General features: G+C 36.5%; 1 protein-coding gene across 9 annotated transcripts in view; it reads left to right on the top strand.

Moving 5' to 3' along the window:
• TTC39B (tetratricopeptide repeat domain 39B) overlaps window positions 1–19,010 on the top strand; it is a 131,011-nt gene that overhangs the window by 94,061 nt on the left and 17,940 nt on the right. For 6 of the 9 annotated variants that reach the window (XR_013387811.1, XM_077912019.1, XM_077912013.1 and 3 more), the window contains 9 exons: window positions 4,050–4,155; window positions 5,495–5,560; window positions 6,778–6,886; window positions 7,527–7,594; window positions 7,680–7,739; window positions 9,402–9,563; window positions 10,415–10,506; window positions 14,277–14,403; window positions 16,863–16,971. Coding sequence is in view for 8 of the 9 variants with exons in the window: in XM_077912019.1 (XP_077768145.1) it covers window positions 4,050–4,155; window positions 5,495–5,560; window positions 6,778–6,886; window positions 7,527–7,594; window positions 7,680–7,739; window positions 9,402–9,563; window positions 10,415–10,506; window positions 14,277–14,403; window positions 16,863–16,971 (899 nt within the window). In the remaining variant the exon portion in view is untranslated. Of the gene's footprint in view, window positions 1–4,049; window positions 4,156–5,494; window positions 5,561–6,777; window positions 6,887–7,526; window positions 7,595–7,679; window positions 7,740–9,401; window positions 9,564–10,414; window positions 10,507–14,276; window positions 14,404–14,733; window positions 14,878–16,862; window positions 16,975–19,010 lie in introns of those variants that run through there. The other 3 variants (XM_077912018.1, XM_077912017.1, XM_077912014.1) reach the window with 3 other exon arrangements.

Here is a 19,010-nt window from a genome sequence, read left to right as displayed (position 1 = left end):
AGAACCAAGAAACTAACAATGATTATCAATTACTAACAGTAATAACAGTTAATTAACAATAACTAACAGTATTATCAATTACTTCACTGATTTTACTCTGATTTCTCTAATTGTCCCACTAATGTTCTTTTTCTGGTCCAGAAATGAATCCAAGATTGGGGATGTTGCATTTAGTTGTTACGTTTCTTCAGTCCTTTTTAATCTGAAAGAATTCATCCGTCTTTCTTTATTTTTATGGCCTTGACATTTTTGAAGGATACTGGGCAGTTATTTTGTAGAATATCTCTCAGTGGGGACTTTCCAATGTTTCTTCATGATTACATCCGGATTTTGCATCTATGGCAAAAATACCATTCAAGTGATATTGTGTCTTTTGTAGTGCATCATATCAGTAGATACATGATATCAATTTTAGAAGCCTTTTTTTTTAAAGATTTATTTATTTATTTATTTATGATAGACAGAGAGAGAGAGAGAGAGAGAGAGAGGCAGAGACATAGGAGGAGGGAGAAGCAGGCTCCATGCCGGGAGCTTGATGTGGGACTTGATCCCGGGACTCCAGGATTGCGCCCTGGGCCAAAGGCAGGCGCCAAACCGCTGAGCCACCCAGAGATCCCCTTTAGAAGCCTTTTTAAGTGTGACATAAAATCAGGAATCATAAGAGATGGATGGCTTGACCAATTAACATTTCAGTTTCATCATGGCAAAATATACCAACTGAAAAAAAATATATACCAACTGTAGTAAAAAATACAAATGGAAATGTGATACAAATGATTTGGGGCAAATGACAGTGTGAGGAGTTCATAAGTTGGTGGAAATCTAAATTGGTAGAGTTTTCCCAAAGGATGTTTGATAATATGTATTGAAATTAAGAAAGTATGTCACCTTTGACCTCAGAAGTCCCTTTTTTAGGAATTTATCCTAAGGATAGTTGTGATAGATTAATTATAGTTTCAGTATTTGATGTAGGAAAAGTACTTGATGAATGTACAAGCACACTTTTAGCAGCATTGTTTATAATATGGAAAACATGGAAACAACATAAATATTTAACAATAGGAATTCAAATTATTCCACAGAATAGAATAATATGCACTTGTTAAAAAATAAGGTAGCTCTCATGCATTTTCATAGAAAATCATCAATATAATCTATAGAACAGTACATACTACATGATCCCATTTGTGGTTTTTAAAGATTGCATTCTTACTAAAGCATAAAACCACCTAGAAGGCTATGTGCCAGGCTGTTAACAGTGACCATCCTCTGCAGGATAGTCATGCAGGGGCACTCACACTTTCTCCATGTTATTTGAAAATTCTGTAACAATCATCTATTATCAGAAAATAGAACATTTATGTTTTGATTTAGAAAGAAAAGAATTTTGAAAATCATTTCTACCTTTTGCCATCCTATTGAATTTTTGATGTTTGAGTTTTTATTTTTTTATTTTTAAGAAAGATTTTGTTTATTCATGAGAGACACAGAGAGAGGCAGAGACATAGGAAGAGGGAGAAGCAGTCTCCCCACAGTCCTGATGTGGGGACTCAATCCCAGGATTCTGGGATCATGACCTGAGCCAAAGGCAGATGCTCAACCACTGAACCACCCAGGTGCCCCATTTGTTTGAGTTTTTAATGCATGTGTATGAGCATATATAATTATCTTTTTATATAACGAAATCATATACTTCATGTCATTTTGAAATTTCCTTTTTCAGTTCATGTCACAAAACTTTAGGTCATTAAATATTTTTAGTTCATCACAGATTTTAATAGCTGTATAGCATTCTATTCTGTGGTTATACCACCTGTGTGTATGTATAAATAGATATACTCATGTGACTATCCTAATTAATTTCCTCCTGTTACCTGTTTATTTATACATTTTCATTAAAATACTAATATGGTATCTCTTATAGGTAGAATTTTGTGTTTATCCATGTAATTTCCTTAGAATAAAATTGGATTTATTGGGTCAATGGTATGCATGTGTTGAAGATTTTTGATATATAGTGCAAAGTTATTCTGAAAAATAATTGAGTTGGCAAACTTTTCTTAAAAGGCTAGATAGTAAATATGTTTGTGCTGTGGGTCATAAGATCTCTATTGCAACTACTCAACTCCATGACTGAGGAGTATAAACAGCCATTGACAACAAATGAATGGATGGACATATTTACGTTCCCATAGTTAGCCAATCTCCATACTATAACCACCTTTTACCAAAATAGATGAAAAGTCTTCCCTTTGCCAGCACTGGTTTTCCATTAAAAAAATTAAATTAATGCTTTATTATCACAAAAGTGGCATGTATATTTAGGAAAATGGGAGAATGTAGATGAGCAGATATTAACATACAAACTTCATATTCTTTTCACACAGTGATAATAGCTGTTAAACCTTAGTATATTTTCTTTCAGAATATTTCCTATTCAAATCTAAAGATACATGCATTTTTTAATGTGCATACTCTTTTATAACCTGCTTTTTTTCAGTTAATGATCTTTACTTTTCTATGGCAATTAAGTCTTCATTTCATGTAATACTCCATCTCTCTTCACATTTTCCTGGTTGGCCGCAGATTTCTTTTACTGCTGGTATGTCTATACCAGGATGCAACACAAAACTGTCTACTGCATCTAATGTTTACGTCCATTAGTTATCTTTTATTCTAGAACAGTCTCTATATTCATGATGGTTGTTGAGAAGCCTAAGTCCGTCGTCCTGCAGAATATCCCATGGATTTGTTTGTTGGCTTTCTTGAGTTTTCATTTAAGCTTGTTCTTTTTCTTAGTTAGCTTAGGCTGCCATAACAAAATATCACAGACTGGGTGGCTTAAAGAACAGAATTTTATGTTCTTACAGTTCTGGAGATTGGAAGTCTAAGATCAGGGTGCCAGCATGATCAGCTTCTGGAGAAGAACTCTCCTTCGGGATTGCAGACAGATGGCTATCTTCTCACTCAGCCTTTACGTGATCAAGAGAGAGATAACCTCTCTCTCTTCCTCTTTTTCTAAGGTCACTAGTCTTATCAGATTAGGGCCCCACCCTTAATTACCTCCTAAAAATCCCTATCTTCATATACTCTCACACTGGAGCTTAGAGCTTCAAGTTACAAATTTGGAGAGGGGCATAATTAATTAAGTCCATTGCATTCTTCTCACCCCTTATATTCCCTATAAGCTGGAAATTAGATCTCTAGGCTTACTGGATTCAGGTTAAATAAATTTGGCTAGAATACATCATAAATGAAGTTGTATGTTTTGTAATTATATTATACAAGGTGATACATGATATCTGGTTATTCCTTATTACCTTTAAGATATATATTTGTCAGTTTAGTAAGCACTTCCTATTCATTACCAAGCGTTATATTTTTGTCATTGTTTGAATTTGCATTTCTCTGATCAAGTATTTGCCTTTTAAAGATGTGAAGGGAAGAGGGGAAATGAATAGAAAAGAAATGAAAATGAGAAATCAGAAAGATTTCCTTGGATGGAATAGGAAAAGAAAAACAACAAATGGGTGCAGTTTGATGGAATTTGCGGTCCTTTTTCAGTCTTTCCTACTTGCAAGCTGTAATTTATTCAATCTATTTGAGATCACACTGAAATTCACATTTTTTTGGCAATAGCATCTCAGATACTCCGTGGAATGTAGGGCTGTTGAAGCGTGCACAGCAGCTGAGGGACAGAGCATACCTGGGAAGTCCTCTATGAAACATTGCTGGAAAGCTGTGAGGTCACAGCCCTGCGGTCCTGTGGCTCTGGAGTCATGTCTGCTGATACTCCAGCCCTGTCTTGCTTCCAGCCTAGAAAGATTGGTCCTGATAAAACAGTGCAGAAATGGGCATGTCAGTTTTTCCTTAATGACTATGACCAGAGTAGACTTAAGGTTAGACTCAGCACAGCCGCCTCCATTGAAAAACTGTGTAGTGTTTTGGCTAATGACATTTATTTTATAGTATGTCAGTGTGAAATTTGACTTAATGTTAATTTTCAGAGTCATGGTATACTTACACGGTAACTTTTTTCTTCGATCCAGAGAATGTCTTTCTATTCTGCATGTAATTCAGAAGAACAAAGGTGAACAGCAGTTCTTCTATGAGTTTGAAGGGGGTGTCAAGCTTGGAATAGGTGCCTTTAATTTGGTGAGTAAATAGTTATAAAGCTGCCAGAGGCTTTAGTAAAAGAACCTAAGATTTCCAGTGCCTTCTCTACTGTGTGTGAACCTCTACCTGGGTTTGGTTGACAAGTGGCTATAGTGGGATCAGTTTTTCTGTGTTGTGATCCAATGGTGACTTTGGTCAGTATGTGTTGTAAAGTTCTGCACACACTCAGAGTAGTTTTGGATTGTACAAGAGGGGAAGCATGCAGTACTCTGAATGGACTAGCAACATTTTTGGTAATAAGGAACTTGGAATCTGGTTCCATTTCCACATCTGAAATATTGGTGGCTATGGAATTGAAAATAGATGAGACAGTAATGATATAGCTTGAGGCATGATTTTGATGCTGTGAGGGAGACCAAGAGTTTGAGTAGATATTTATCAAATTGTAATATATTATTTAGAGATTTTAAAATTTATTAAAGTTTGACTGGGATTAAAGAGAAAATGAAATAATACACCTGACTGTGTACTTCACCATGGCCTCTTTGTTCATGAGTCCAGTTGGTCAGTGATGGGGTGGCTGGGGAAAGAGGATGGCTGGCTGTAGAACAGGTAGAATAATAACAATTTGATTATTCAAATCCTCCTCTGCTGAGGTCAGACTTTGGTGAACATTCACATGGAACACAAATATTTTCATGTTTTTTGTTCACTCAGAGAGGCCTGTACCCTTTCTTAAAGCTCTTTGTCATTAATTTTCCAATGATATTCCTTTCGAATCTCTGGCCATTCAGCAAACCATTGATTCCAGTCTGTGGATCTGTATAGAATTGCATACATGGTTATTTCTCCTTCCAAGCAAAGTGAACAAGCAAGTAAACAGCTTGAAGTCTTGCACTGGCTGCATCTCCCCTCCCCACTATTCCCTAGGGATGTCCTAAAAAGGAACTGTTGTGTCATGCTGTTCACTTTTGGATAGTGTCGGCATATTATGCAGAATTCAACAGACTTGCTTTCTGGAAAAGGATGTTAAAAGGAATCTTGTTTGGAATTAGGCACTGAGGGATTGCCTTCTCATCACTTCATCATTGCACGTAAAAGGATCAAGTAATCTCTAGAGCACCCTGAGAAGGCCAGGGTTTTGTTTTGTTTTTTAATTTTTAGGTTCATTGTCTTAGCTAAATGAAATTAATTCACAGGTAATGATTATGGTATGTGCAGTATGTGCTGACTAGATATGTATAGTAATTTAAACTTGGTTTAATATTTCATATTACCGAATTATTAAAACTTTAAGTTGTTTGGAGGTTAACGTTTACCTATAGTTCAATACACTAACAAATATACTTTTTTTTTTTTTTTTTTTTTTTTCTTGTAGATGCTCTCCCTTTTACCAGCACGGATCATCAGACTACTAGAATTTATAGGATTTTCAGGAAACAGGGTACAAATTTAATTTTATCTTAATTTTGACAGGAAAGATAAAACAGTATTGAATACAAGAGCAATGCAACACATCCTCATAACAAGCATGACCATTATTGGCAATTTATTTGCAGAACAGTAAAGAGTCATTGGGGTCTTGATGATGCTTTTCAGGAGCTGAGATGGTTCTTCTCTTGAAAGCTAAAATTTTTTTCTTCATTACTTAAAATTATGATTTACTAATATTGCAACTTGCTGGACTTTAGTACTCTTGTGTGGTTAAAATATGCAACCCCAGAGTGTTCTGTACAACCAGTGAATTAGGCTAGATTTCCATGTCTCACATTTTATGATTCACATGGATCAAGTATAGTTAGAGTGTTTTGGGGTTCCTTGCACTTTTACAAGTTTCATGATAAAACTAAGCAAGGAAATTTTGTTTTCCATGAATTTCATTTGTTATGTTTCTTTGTGGTTGTTTTTGTAGCATATAACATTTATTAAACATAATATTCAGTATGCTATTACCTAGATTGCCTTATTGCAAAAGCTATCCATGTTAGTGAAGAGGGCAGGTTTTGAGAACTATATGAGAACAAGATTATCTGGGGGAACAGATTATCATACAGGTTCTGTGCTTTCTATTTCTGTGCTTCTGCTACTCTCTAATTTAGATGTCCTCTCTAGCCAGCAGCCTCCCAAATAATGTTCTCTTGGGAGCCTCTCCATCATTAGATTTGAGATAAATGTCAGCTATTCCTCCAACTTTCCCTTATTTTCTCCCAGTGAGATTCAAGTATTCCTGACTCAGAATCATTAAGTTATTTTTCTTATGACACTCACCTGTGTTCATGTAGTGTCTTGCCTATTTGATGGAAAGATCTTCGAAGACAAAACTCTATTTGTTCATACCCACCATAGTGTCTTGTGCTTAGATCCTCAATATGTCTTAATAAACTAATATTTTTTATCAGAGAAATAGAACATTTCTATGAAATGAGCACTACCCTTTTCCTCTCCCTAGAATCACATAATGTGAAAAAAAAATTGTGAGATTATCTTATGCCAGTTTACAATATAAAGTTTGTTTCTGGTTAGGGATTACCCCTATTCTAAGCTCTTGAAAAATAAACTTCACCTTCTTGGAGGGTGGAGATACATGAACCAGGCATCTGTAGTGTTGGAGTAATTTTTCAGTCATGTTTTCCCCTTCTGAAATGCATTTGCTTCCCATAGGAGTTGGGCCTTCTGCAGTTACAGGAAGGTGCATCAGGAAGAAGCATGAGGTCTCCACTGTGCTGCTTAACTATACTAGCTTTTCATACTTATATCTCCCTAATACTTGGTAAGGACTGGATTACATTTTATGTCATTGAAAGTTGACCTTTCATCTGAGTAAGTAAAAAATTTAGATTGTTCCCTGAAAACCAATATAACATTGTATGTTAATTATATTTCAAGTAAAACAATTGGAAAAAAATTACCAAGAGCTAGTAGTCCATATTTGTTTACTTTTTTTCTTTTTTGAGTAAAGATGAAAAATAGTGACATTTGTCATAGTAATATTTAGCAGAGGGACTGGAGGGTTTCTTTCAAAGAATATTTTTTATCTGTTCTCAGCTAAAAACATTCTGTAAACTTTAAGGTGATCTATTTTAGCATATTTGTATTGCATTTCTTTCTGAGTAGAAAATTAAATTTTTGGTTAAGATAAATTAATAATTGCTATTAAAACCAGAAAGCCCAATTAGGATTCAAAGATAACTGCTTCTATGCTTATGCATTAGTCTGTCCTAGAGGTTTCTTAGACTACAGTCATAGATGGGACTTGTCTTACTTTATTTCTCAAATGCAGAAATGCCAAATTAACAGTTTTTATCTTTTCCATGAATAGGTGTTTGCTATATTTTAATGAAATGTGGAGAACTACTTATAAGTATCACCCTGTTTTGTGAAGACTAAGGTTTTTCCTGTTGAATTTCTAGGTACAGGAGAAGTGAATGTTGTGGAAGCGGAGAACCTCCTTGCACCCTTCCTCCGGCAGTTTCCAAATGTATGCTTAGAATTTCAAGTGTGTGTTTCAATCATAACCAATCAAGCAGGGCTGGCGCTGATCTGTTTTCTTCCTTTCTCCACAGGGCTCCCTCATGTTGTTTTATCATGCCCGGATAGAGCTGCTGAAAGGGAATGTGGAAGAGGTAATTTATTTGGCGGGGGGGGGGGGGGAGTAATTGGGGAGTTGTCTGTAAGGTGGGGCTGTGTCATATTCATTCAACATAAGTAAGTTTAGCTTATATGCTAGACAGAAATAAAGACAAAATATATTATTTAAATGCTCCAATTTAATTTTGTGTGTGTATTCTATAGTAGATTTCTGAATATGGTTTGTACTTACACGTAAGTCTGTGAGGCAGCTTGGGGTAGAATATTACAAAAATATAGGTAATCGCCTTTAAGGGAATTCTTCAAAAAACTTTATGAGTTTCTGTATTATATATTGACTTTGAAATCTAGCCTCTGCATAAGATACAACTTCACTGTTTTGCACATACTCCTTATCAAGGGAAATGATTCATTAATTCTCTTGAAGAAGACGGCTATGGAGTTTTTCATATAAGTATACTAACCAATAATTTTCTTCTACACAAATGAGATCAAACCTATGTATTTTTCTTTGATTTGTTTTTTTTCTTCTTCTACTTACAATACATCTTGGATTTCTTTCCAGGTCAGTATATCTAAATCTCCCTCAGTCTTTTTGATGGCTTGATTTCATTCCATTAGATGGATGTATGATGCTTAATAAAGCATCCCACTACTGATAGACATTTGGCTACTATAAATAATGCTTTTGTAAACCTCTCGTGTATATTTCTGTGGACATGTGTATTTATATAAGATTCCGATAATCAGGATTTCTAGGTCAAAGGTGTTCGCATTTTGATAAATTTAGACAAATTGCCCTCCTAACTAAGGTTAATAACTAAGGTTATCCCATTTAAACTTCTATAAAGAAATGAGAATACTTGTTTCCAATATAGTTTGGCAACTCTGGATTTATCTTTTATTTTTGCCCATGTCATGGCCAAAATATGATAATCTATTTTTTTAAAGATTTATTTATTTTAGAGAGGGAGAGAAGATGTGCACGCAAGAGTGGGGGGAGGAGCAGAAGAGGTGGGAGAGGGACAAGTAGACTCTCTGCTGAGCATGGCACCCGACGTGGGGCTTGATCTCAGGAACCTGAGCCTGAGATCATGACCTGAGCCAAACCAAAAGTCAGACACTCAACATGCCAAGCCATCCAGGTGCCCTGAGAATCTAATTTTTAAATTTTTATTTTTCAGCGTATAGATTTCTTCATGTGTATGTTTGTCACTTGTATATCTTTTTCTCCGATGTACCAATTCATATCTTTGACAATTTTCCCATTGTCTTTTTTTTAAGGATTTTATAAAATTGTTGTATGATAAGGGTTAATTTTGGCCACTTGTGGATGTAATGATACCTTCTCCCAGCCTGCCTTTAACTTTGTTTAAGGTATATTTTAACTTACGGGAGTTCTGGCTTTTATTTTCAGTCTTTTTGTAAAGGACTTCTGCATTTTATATCTTACTTGGGAAGGGACTTCACTTCTCTCACATTATAAAGTCCCACAGCCCCCTCAAGAAGCTAAATCAAGAGGCAGAATTTAATTGTATCATTGCATGGAGGGGAAGGATCATTATATCATCACACTGAATGGTTTAATGAGTGATGCTTTTGTTCTTTTTGTACAAAGTGATTTATGTATTTTTCCATTAGGTTATTATCTCCTTGTCTATTATCTGGATGATCAGCTTTATGCAATTGACTTATAGGCACAAGAGATATTTCGAAAATGCATTTCAGTTCAAGAAGAATGGAAACAGTTTCACCATCTCTGTTACTGGGAGCTGATGTGGATTTATGTATTCCAACAAAACTGGATGAAGGCATATTATTATTCCGATCTGCTTTGCAAAGAAAGTAAATGGTCCAAGGTAAAGTGCTGTGCTTTCATTAATGTTACCTATTTGTTAATAAGTGTCCAGGATGACTTTTTTTTAGGACTGTTTATTCAGAAGTATGACATCAACACTGCTTTCTCAACTGAGGGATTCATTGAAGGAGGAAATAAGCATTAAATACCTACTGCTTATAAGTACTGCCCTCAGCTCTGAAAGCATCCACACAGTCCTTTTCAACAAAGAGGTTTCATCTCTGAGGATGAAATGCACTTACATTTTAAAGTTATTAAATATCAATAGTCGGGCAGCCCCGGTGGCATAGCAGTTTAGCGCCGCCTGCAGCCCAGGGCGTGATCCTGGAGACCCTGGATCGAGTCCCACGTCGGGCTCCCTGCATGGAGCCTGCTTCTCCCTCTGCCTGTGTCTCTGCCCCTCTCTCTGTGTCTCTCTCTCTCTGTCTCTCTCTCTGTGTCTCTATGAATGAATAAATAAAATCTTTAAAATAAATAAATAAATATCAATAGTCTTAACATTTTTTCTGGAGACTTTATGATGCCCTGATGATGAGGCGTTTCATAATAATTAAAATTAATTCTCACCTATTTGTGAGAAGTTGGGAGAAATGAGATAACGATTTCTTGTTCATTCTGTATACTCTCTTATCTGTGAACACTATTGTTATATAATAGGAAAGGGGTCAAAATTAACTGAAAAGTGTTATTCTCAATAGGACCAAGCAGTATAAGACTTCATTTTCTTTTTTTTCTTAGGTCCCTTTTAAATGTTACCTCTGGACAGTTTGTGGGTCATTCCTGACATGCAAGATAGAAATGTCATGTACCTAGAGATGTTCTGTACTCACTGCTTTTCTTCTTTTCCTCAAGGCAACATATGTGTTCTTGAAAGCTGCAATTTTGAGTATGCTTCCAGAGGAAGATGTAGTAGCAACTAAGGAGGATGTAGTAACTTTATTCAGGTAAGCAAGGTACTATTGCTATAACAAAGATCCTAAATACATCTTTCTTTTCCCCTAAGTGTTCTCCCATGCTTTACCTTCATATTTTCATTAATTTCTACTATTCAATGCAGGAATCTTTAAAAACCATACTCAGAGAAGGTCTTCTATGAACTAACCTGTTTAACTTTGTCTAGATCAGTATGTACCCATCATCTGTAATGTTGTTTTTGCGCACCTACTCTGTGAGGGGTACCGTGTTAAGTGCTGAATAAACAGGCATGGTTCCTGTCCTTGTGGAATTTATAATCTTGTAGTAGAACCAGATATCAGTAAAATTATCACATAAACAATTGCAAAATCATAATACATGACTAATTTTTTTCTTACTACTTTTCTTGCCATTCCTTCTTAGTATCTTTGTAGGCTTATCCTATTTTATCCAGCTTTTAAATATTGGTGTGTTAGAGCCTCAACCTTAGGAAATCTCGGCCAGGCCAAGTTTAAATTCCTAGTTCAGACCTGACTGAGCTCCAGACCCACAAAGCCAGCTCCCATTTGTCATCTTTACTTGGATATATGAAAGTATTTTATTTATTTTTAAAATATTTTATTTATTTTGGAGAAGATAGGTGAGGGGCAGAGGGAGAGGGAGAGAGAGTCCCAAGTAGACCTGGCGCTTGATCGCATGACCATGAGATCATGAGCTGAAACCAAGATTTGGATGCTTAACCAATTATATCACCCAGGTGCTCTGAAAGCATTTTAAACTCACCATGCTCAGTCTTCCTGAACAAACCTGATATTTTTTCCTCTCTTGGTGATTGGGATCACAATTAGCAGGCCAGAAGCTGATAATAACTTGCATCACCAAGAGTACCCACTCACTGTCCCCTCCTACCAGCATTCCCCAATGGGAGAAGTATGTATACAAATGTAGAGGCAGTAATGGTTGAGATGGTATCTGAAGGTGGAGTTGGAGCTGCTGAGGCAGCAGGGAGTTGTGCTGGTACAGTTTCAGACCAAAGAGCCTATTGCAGGAAGGAGCACTGCCCATTAAAGAACTAAATGGTGATACTTGATAGGACATCATGTTATATTTTATGTACAGCTGATGAACAACATGAGTTTGAACTGCATAGGTCCACTTACATGTAGATTTCTTTTGATAACTATAGTACGATATTGAAAATTTATTTTTCTTCCTTATGATTTTCTTAATAACATTTTCTTTTCTTTGGCTTACTTTATTTTAAGACTATGGTATTTAATACATACGATATATATGTTAATTAACTTTATGTTATCAGTAAGGCTTCTGGTCAACAATAGGCTGTTAACAGTTAAATTTGGGGGGAGTCAAAAGCTATATATGAGTTTCTGACTATGCGGGGATTGGTGTCTTTAACCCTCATTGTTCAAGGGTCAGCTGTATATAGGTCAAAAGAAAAGAAAGGTCAAGGGGCATCGAACTATGTCTCACAGAACACAGTATTCTATTTAAATATAAGACAGAGTTGACAGGGATCATTGGTAACCCTAGCAGAGGCTGATAAGGTAGTCAAGTGGAAGTGGAATTCAGACTGGGGTGGCTGAAGAAAAGAAATGCAGAGTTGATGATAAATGCATCCCCGGGTAATTCTGACTATGAAGGGGAGGGGAGAGAGAGATTGGTAGTTGGAGGGAGATGTCATGTCAGAGAATGTTTTAGTGGGAGAGTTGTGAGTATTCTCAAATACCATTAGGAAGGATCCAGTTGGTAGAAGAGAGGTTACACATAGAAGCAAGAAAATGGGATGACTGATATTTATAAGTGTCCTAGGGCAGGAGGAATTAGAATTGAAAACACTGATGGCATGGTTGGTTTTATCTAGGAGGAGGACCAGGTGCTCTGTTGTGTCACACAGGAAGAAGTCCAGAGTGGGTACAGAGGCAGGCAAACTTATGTGTTGTGGCATGAGAAGGAGGGCTCTCCATCTGCTAGCTTGTTTTTCTTTACAAAGTAGGGTCATTTACTGAGGGAGAGAGGAGTGGGCTGCCAGTGTGGGAGGATGGAAAATGTTCAAAATCATTGTCACAGAGAGTGGGACGGTGGGGTTTTGAAAGAAACACCACAGGAGGAATGACCATTTGAGGTCAGTGCTAAGGTTTACAGGGATGCCAGTCTGCTTTCACACAGACACTGAGCCTCACCCTGGATTGCAGTTTTATCAGATGAGTGTTGCAATTAGCCAGTGGACAAGGGCATTTAGGACTTAGGACAGTGTGTGCAGGAGTCAAAGGACAAAGCCATCTAAGCAGGAACATGGAGAGAGAGAGAGATGTGGATCAGGAGAAGGGCAAAGAGCAAGTAGACCAGCAGTCTTACTAGAATAGCCAATTTAGAATGAAGAGAATGGTATTCAGAGTGGTGTGCTTGAATTTGCGCTTCAAGGTAGAAAAGTTGCAGGCAATGGAAAAATGCTCTAAGATATGACTGCAGGGGCGAGAGGCTCTGGTAGCAGAGAGGAGATGACCACTGGAGAGGAGGAAGTGAAGGGGCAGAGAAGCTGTGTTACATTCTTCAAACCTAATTAATGATGAGACCTTTTACATGGAATCCTGTATTCTGTGCCCATGTTAGGAGAAATGATAGCCTCAAGACTTGTTAGGGCAAATTTGAAGGTAATACCAAGCCTTTTTTTTTTTTTATCTTCTTTTTTTTAAAGTTTTTTTTTTTTAATTTTTATTCATTCATGATAGTCACACAGAGAGAGAGAGAGGCAGAGACACAGGCAGAGGGAGAAGCAGGCTACATGCAGGGAGCCCGACGTGGGATTCGATCCAGGGTCTCCAGGATCACGCCCTGGGCCAAAGGCAGGCGCCAAACTGCTGCGCCACCCAGGGATCCCTTTTATCTTCTTTTTAGAAGCTCTTTTTGAAAATAGGACCATGTGTACTAACTATAGAATCAACATCAGTGGATGCTGTGGTAGGATTAATGCCACCTCTTACTGGTGAAATGCATGTCCTTGTTTCACACACACAGCCGATGGAATGGAATGGGATATTCAGATATGTTGAAATCTTTTAAATCTCCATTTGTTTTCTTCCACTTCAGAATAAGTTTTCTTCATATCAAAACAATTTCCATGAAACATGTAACCAGTCTTATTTTCAGGAGAAAGCTTGAGGTCTGCTCTATGATAGCATCGAATTGTTTTGTTTCTTAAATTCCACATATGAGTGAAATCATATGGTATTTGTCTTTCTTTGACTGACTTATTTCACTTAGCATAATTTCCTCTAGTTCCATCCATGTCATTGCAAATGCCAAGATTTTATTCCTTTTGATGACTGAATAGTGTTCCATTGTGTGTGTGTTATCCATTCATCTGTTGATGGACATTTGGGCTCTTTCCATATTTTGGCTATTGTAGACACTGCTGTGATAACCATTAGGGTGCATTGCCAATTTTATATCTAGATTTTCTTGATTGTATTTGATAAAAAAAATACACTAGCTAAGTTAACTAGAGAGAAGTATGTGTTACTCAGTGGTTCTCACATTTGAGCACGCATCTGAATCACCTGGAGGGCTCACTAGACTCCAGATTGCTGGGCCCAGCTCTAGAATTACTAATATTAGGTCATTCCACCATTGGGGTGGAGTCTGAAAGTTTGTGTTTAGGACACATTTCCAGATGCTGCTGCTGTTGCTGGTGTGGGGAGTGCATTGTGAAAACTGCAAGTATCAGTAACATATGTGTTCTAATGACCTTTTTCTGGGGCTGGGGTTGGGTTCTTCACAGACAGGTGGATAGCTTGAAGCAGAGAATTGCAGGGAAATCTATCCCTACTGAGAAGTTTGCTGTAAGGAAGTCTCGACGTTACTCTGCCTTGTTGCCTGCACCAGTGAAGCTCATCGTCCCTGCCCTGGTATCTGCCTTTATTTATTTACTGTTTGTGTTCTATAAAGAAATTGTTAAAAATAAATAAACAAATAAAAGAAATCGTCCATTCACAGCAGCAGGAAGCACACCTGTGAAGTTTATGTTTGCTGTGAAGTTTAGCTCAATTAAGAGCCATTGTAAGAGTGTTTGTAAGGTGAACATTTATAAATTATTAATAATTAAATAATCATAAAAATTATAGCTAATTTTTTGACTAGTTAGTATGTTCTAAGCATTATATTTTAAAATATATATCATTTAATATTTTTGAAAAGTTACTTAAAAAAATATTTATTTATTCATTCGTGAGGGACAGAGAGAGAGAGAGGCAGAGACAGTCAGAAGGAGAAGCAGGCTCCCTGCGGGGAGCTCAGTGCGGGACTCAATCCCAGGACCTCGGGATCAGGACCTGAGACAAAGGCAGACTCTCAACCACTGAGCCACCAGGTGCCCCTGAAAGGTTATTTTAAAAAACATATCATTTGGTTCTTACAGTAACTCTGTTGAGGATACTTTCTCTCTGTGGTCTCATTTTACAGATAAGGAAACTCAGGCAGGGATGTGAGTTGGCTTAATTAAAGTTGAGTTGAATTCTAATGCAAACCATTTATTTGATTTTATCTTTTCTAGTAGCCAGATTAAAAATTAAGAGGTCAAATACTGTAAAAAGTAAAGGAAATATTCAAATAATTTTAAGAATATATTTTGTTTAACCCAGTATATGTAAAATGTTTGTTTGAACATGTAACCAGTAAAAATTTAACGAGGTATTTCACATTCCTTTCTATTGTACTAATCATTTGAAATCTAGTGTGTATTTTACTTTTAGAGCAGATCTCAGTTTGGACTAGCCACATTTCCAACACTCAGGTGCCCTAAGTGGGTGGTCATTCAACAATGTGGTGCTCATACTTTTTTCAGTGAGAGACCATGAGCAGGAGTGGCAGAGGGAGAGGAAGAGAGAATCTTAAATTTTTTTTTTTTAATTTTTATTTATTTATGATAGTCACACATAGAGAGAGAGAGAGAGAGAGAGAGAGAGAGAGAGGCAGAGACATAGGCAGAGGGAGAAGCAGGCTCCATGCATTGGGAGTCCGACGTGGAATTCGATCCCAGGTCTCCAGGATCGCGCCCTGGGCCAAAGGCAGGCGCCAAACCGCTGCACCACCCAGGGATCTCAGGAAGAGAGAATCTTAAGCAGACTCTGCACTCAGTGTAGAGCCTGACATGGGGCTTGATCTCAGGACCCTGAGATCTTACCTGAGCTGATACCAAGAGTCAGGGGCTTACCCACCTTGTGCCTTGTGCCATCCACGTGCCCCCCAGAGCACCACATTCTTAATTGTTAGGCTGTTTAGACAAGACTTCATGAAAAAAAGCATAATTTCCACCTAATTTGTTTTAATGAAGACTTCTTTGAAAGTACGGAATATATCAAATTATTCTGGCTCTTTGGGGTTTGATTTTGCATGGGTAGTCAGCACAGGAAAACCATGAAGTACAAGCTGACATCTGTTGTCGTCCTTTGGGGTTTCCTGACTTTTTCCTTTTCTTTCTTTTTTTCTTTTTTTTCTTTTTTGTATTCCAGAGTTTATTCAGTTATTCCCCTTTGCCATCCGTATGTATTTTCCTCATTTCCACTACCTGCCTGTAAGAAGCTGTTCAATGTCTTTATCATATTTTAAAATTCATTTATTTCCAAGAAGATACTAATTACCCTGCTTATTTCATACCCTTAAAAATATGAACTATACTACCAGGGAAGTTAGAAAAATATTTTCAAGCAAAAGCATATTTGCTTTTGGTCCAAAAAATTCTCATCTGTTAGCCTATGAGATATAATTTGCAATGAGAAATCATTAGTTTACATTTTCAGGGACTGTCATTCAGCCATATGGCTTTAAGTGAATGCATTTTCTGCATGTTGGATTGCACTGCTGGACTGTCACATGTTTTTAATGAGATAAAAGAACCATTAAAATATTTTGTATGTTCATTTCCAGTGAAGTCCTTGGAAACATTTTATGTAAACAATTGGCAGATATTTTTAAATGTTTCCCCTTACTTAAAATTAACAACAAAATTTTTATCAAATACAATTGTTCACAGGATCAGTTAAAAATACTCTATTACTATATTCGTAATCTACTATCTTCCAAAAGGATGGAATACCAATATATGTATAAGTGAATGAGTAAATTTTTCCGTAAAAAGATAATATACTATATATATTGAATCACTTCATGGTATAAAAGGCAAAAGGCATATAATAAAATGAGAAAAGGCGAAATTCTCTTCACTGCACTCCAAATGAGGAAAGTTAAGGAAAGTGATTTCTGAATGTTGTCTTGAGATCCCTAGCAACCAAGAGAATAGTTGTGTTGTTGTAAAGGATATTGGATAACCTCATATAATTGTGAATGACTTTTCATTCTTCCTCATTAGGAAATGATGTATGTCTGGAATGGTTTTCCAGTAGTGAGCAAGAGAAAAGACCTTTCTGAAAATCTGTTGGTCACTGTTGAAAAGGCTGAGGCTGCTTTACAAAATGAAAGTAAGTATGAAAAGTAAAGCCTGGAAATCTTTTTTATTACCACTCTCCTGCCCTTTCCCTGTGCACATCTGCCCATGTTCATTTGTACACATCATAAGGACAAAACACTTGGGCTTCAAGGGTCTGGATGATTGTAGTCAGAGGAGTGACATTTGGGGCAATATGGACTAGTCTTGGGGCCATGAGGCTAAGTGAAAGATGCCAGTTGCAGATGACAGCATATTGTATGATTCCATTTATGTGAAATATTTGGAACAGGTACATCTATAAAGAGAGTAGGCTAGTGATTACCTAGGGATAGAGAACTGGGGTATGTGTGTGACACCTTTTAAAGGGCATGGCATTTCTTTTTGGAATGATGAAAATGTCCTAAGACCATAGTATTGGTTGTACAACAGCAAACTGTGTGCTTCAAATGGGTGAATTGTATGGTATGTGAATTATACCCAAATAAATGTTACCGAAAAAAATGAACAATCAGAGTTCTAGGGTGCATTTCTGGTTTTTAGTTTGTGACTCTTTCCATGCCTTCTTTTGCTCTATAATGACTATTATGTTTTTGCAGACACAGAAGATTGTTTTCAAGTTGAAATTTTATTACAATTGAATTTTTTTTACTAATTACTGCTGGTTGTACTGGAGGCCCCTCTCCAGTTTCCTGGAAGCTCCATTTCCTGGAAGCATCTGGCATAGTAGAAGGAAAATCAGGCCATCTGGGCTTACCGTCCCAGCTCTAGCATGAAACTCTGGGAAATATACCTTATCATTCTAGGCCTCGAGTTTCTTTTAAAATGGGGTGATGATATCCAAAGATACACAGATAATATCCAAAGATTTCTTTCTCTGACATTGTCTAATTCTCTATCTTAAACAGAAGATTTATCTTTTGAGAAATGATGCCATAAATGATAGCCTTTTGTAGTATTCCTTACCAACCTCCCCAACCATTTATCCTTTGGAATGTTCTAACCACAGTAGTAAAATGAAAACTTCTGTGGTAACAAACATGGCAAAAGGCATAGAAATTCAGGAAAAGGCTGGAAAAATTATAAGTTAATTCATATTTCTTAACTGGAAAATGATGAGCACTGACAGAGTGGCTAGCCTCATATTCAATATATTCTCCACATGGGAAATTAAATATTGAACATAGCTCCAGGAATGAGGACCTCATTTGTTTCATTTTTGTATTTGGAGCTATAAAATGAGGCTGAAATGCTAAATGAGATTTTTCTTTATAATTATTGTTAAAAAATTAAACACAATTATGATTGATAGATGTAGGTGAAAAAAGTTACCCATATTTTTGCTATTATAACAATTAATTCAGAATTTTTATTTGTTCCATCATAGCTTTATTTTTATAGTTATAATCAGAGTATACCTGGGCATATACTAGCCTACTTTTTTTTCACTTAATATATCATACTTTTTAAAAGTGAAGTGTGACATGTAACATTATACTTAATTGAACTGTAATTGTCATATAACATATTAGTTTCACATGTTACCATAATGATTCGATATTTGTGGACTCTGTAATAATCACCACAATAAGTCTAGTTAACATTTGTTACCATACATAATTACAAAAATTTTTTTTATTGTGTTGAAAACTTTTAAGATCTGCTTTCTTACAACTTTCAAATATGCAGTACAGTATTAACTGTATCCACCATACTACATTATATCCCCATGATTTACTTATTTTATAATGGGAAGTTTATACTTTTGGCTCTCTTTACCCATTTCTCCTACCTCCCATGCCCTACTCCTGGCAACCACCAATTCATGAGCTTGGTTTTTTTTTTGTTTGGTTTTGTTTGTTTTAGATTCCACATATAAGTGAGATCATATGGTATTTGTCTTTGTAAGTCTGACTTATTTCACTACTAGCATAATACTCTCAAGGTCAATCCATGTTGTTGCAAAATGGCAAGATTTTATTTTTTATGGCTGAATAAATAGTCTGTGGTATGTCTATATTACATTATCTTTATCCATTCATCCATTTGTGGCTTCCATATCTTGGCTATTGT

Source organism: Canis aureus, chromosome 10 (genome assembly GCF_053574225.1).
Source record: "Canis aureus isolate CA01 chromosome 10, VMU_Caureus_v.1.0, whole genome shotgun sequence".
Lineage (NCBI taxonomy): Eukaryota > Metazoa > Chordata > Mammalia > Carnivora > Canidae > Canis > Canis aureus.
The sequence above is the reverse complement of the archived record's forward strand: the minus strand, read 5'-3'. Positions and strand labels throughout refer to the sequence as shown.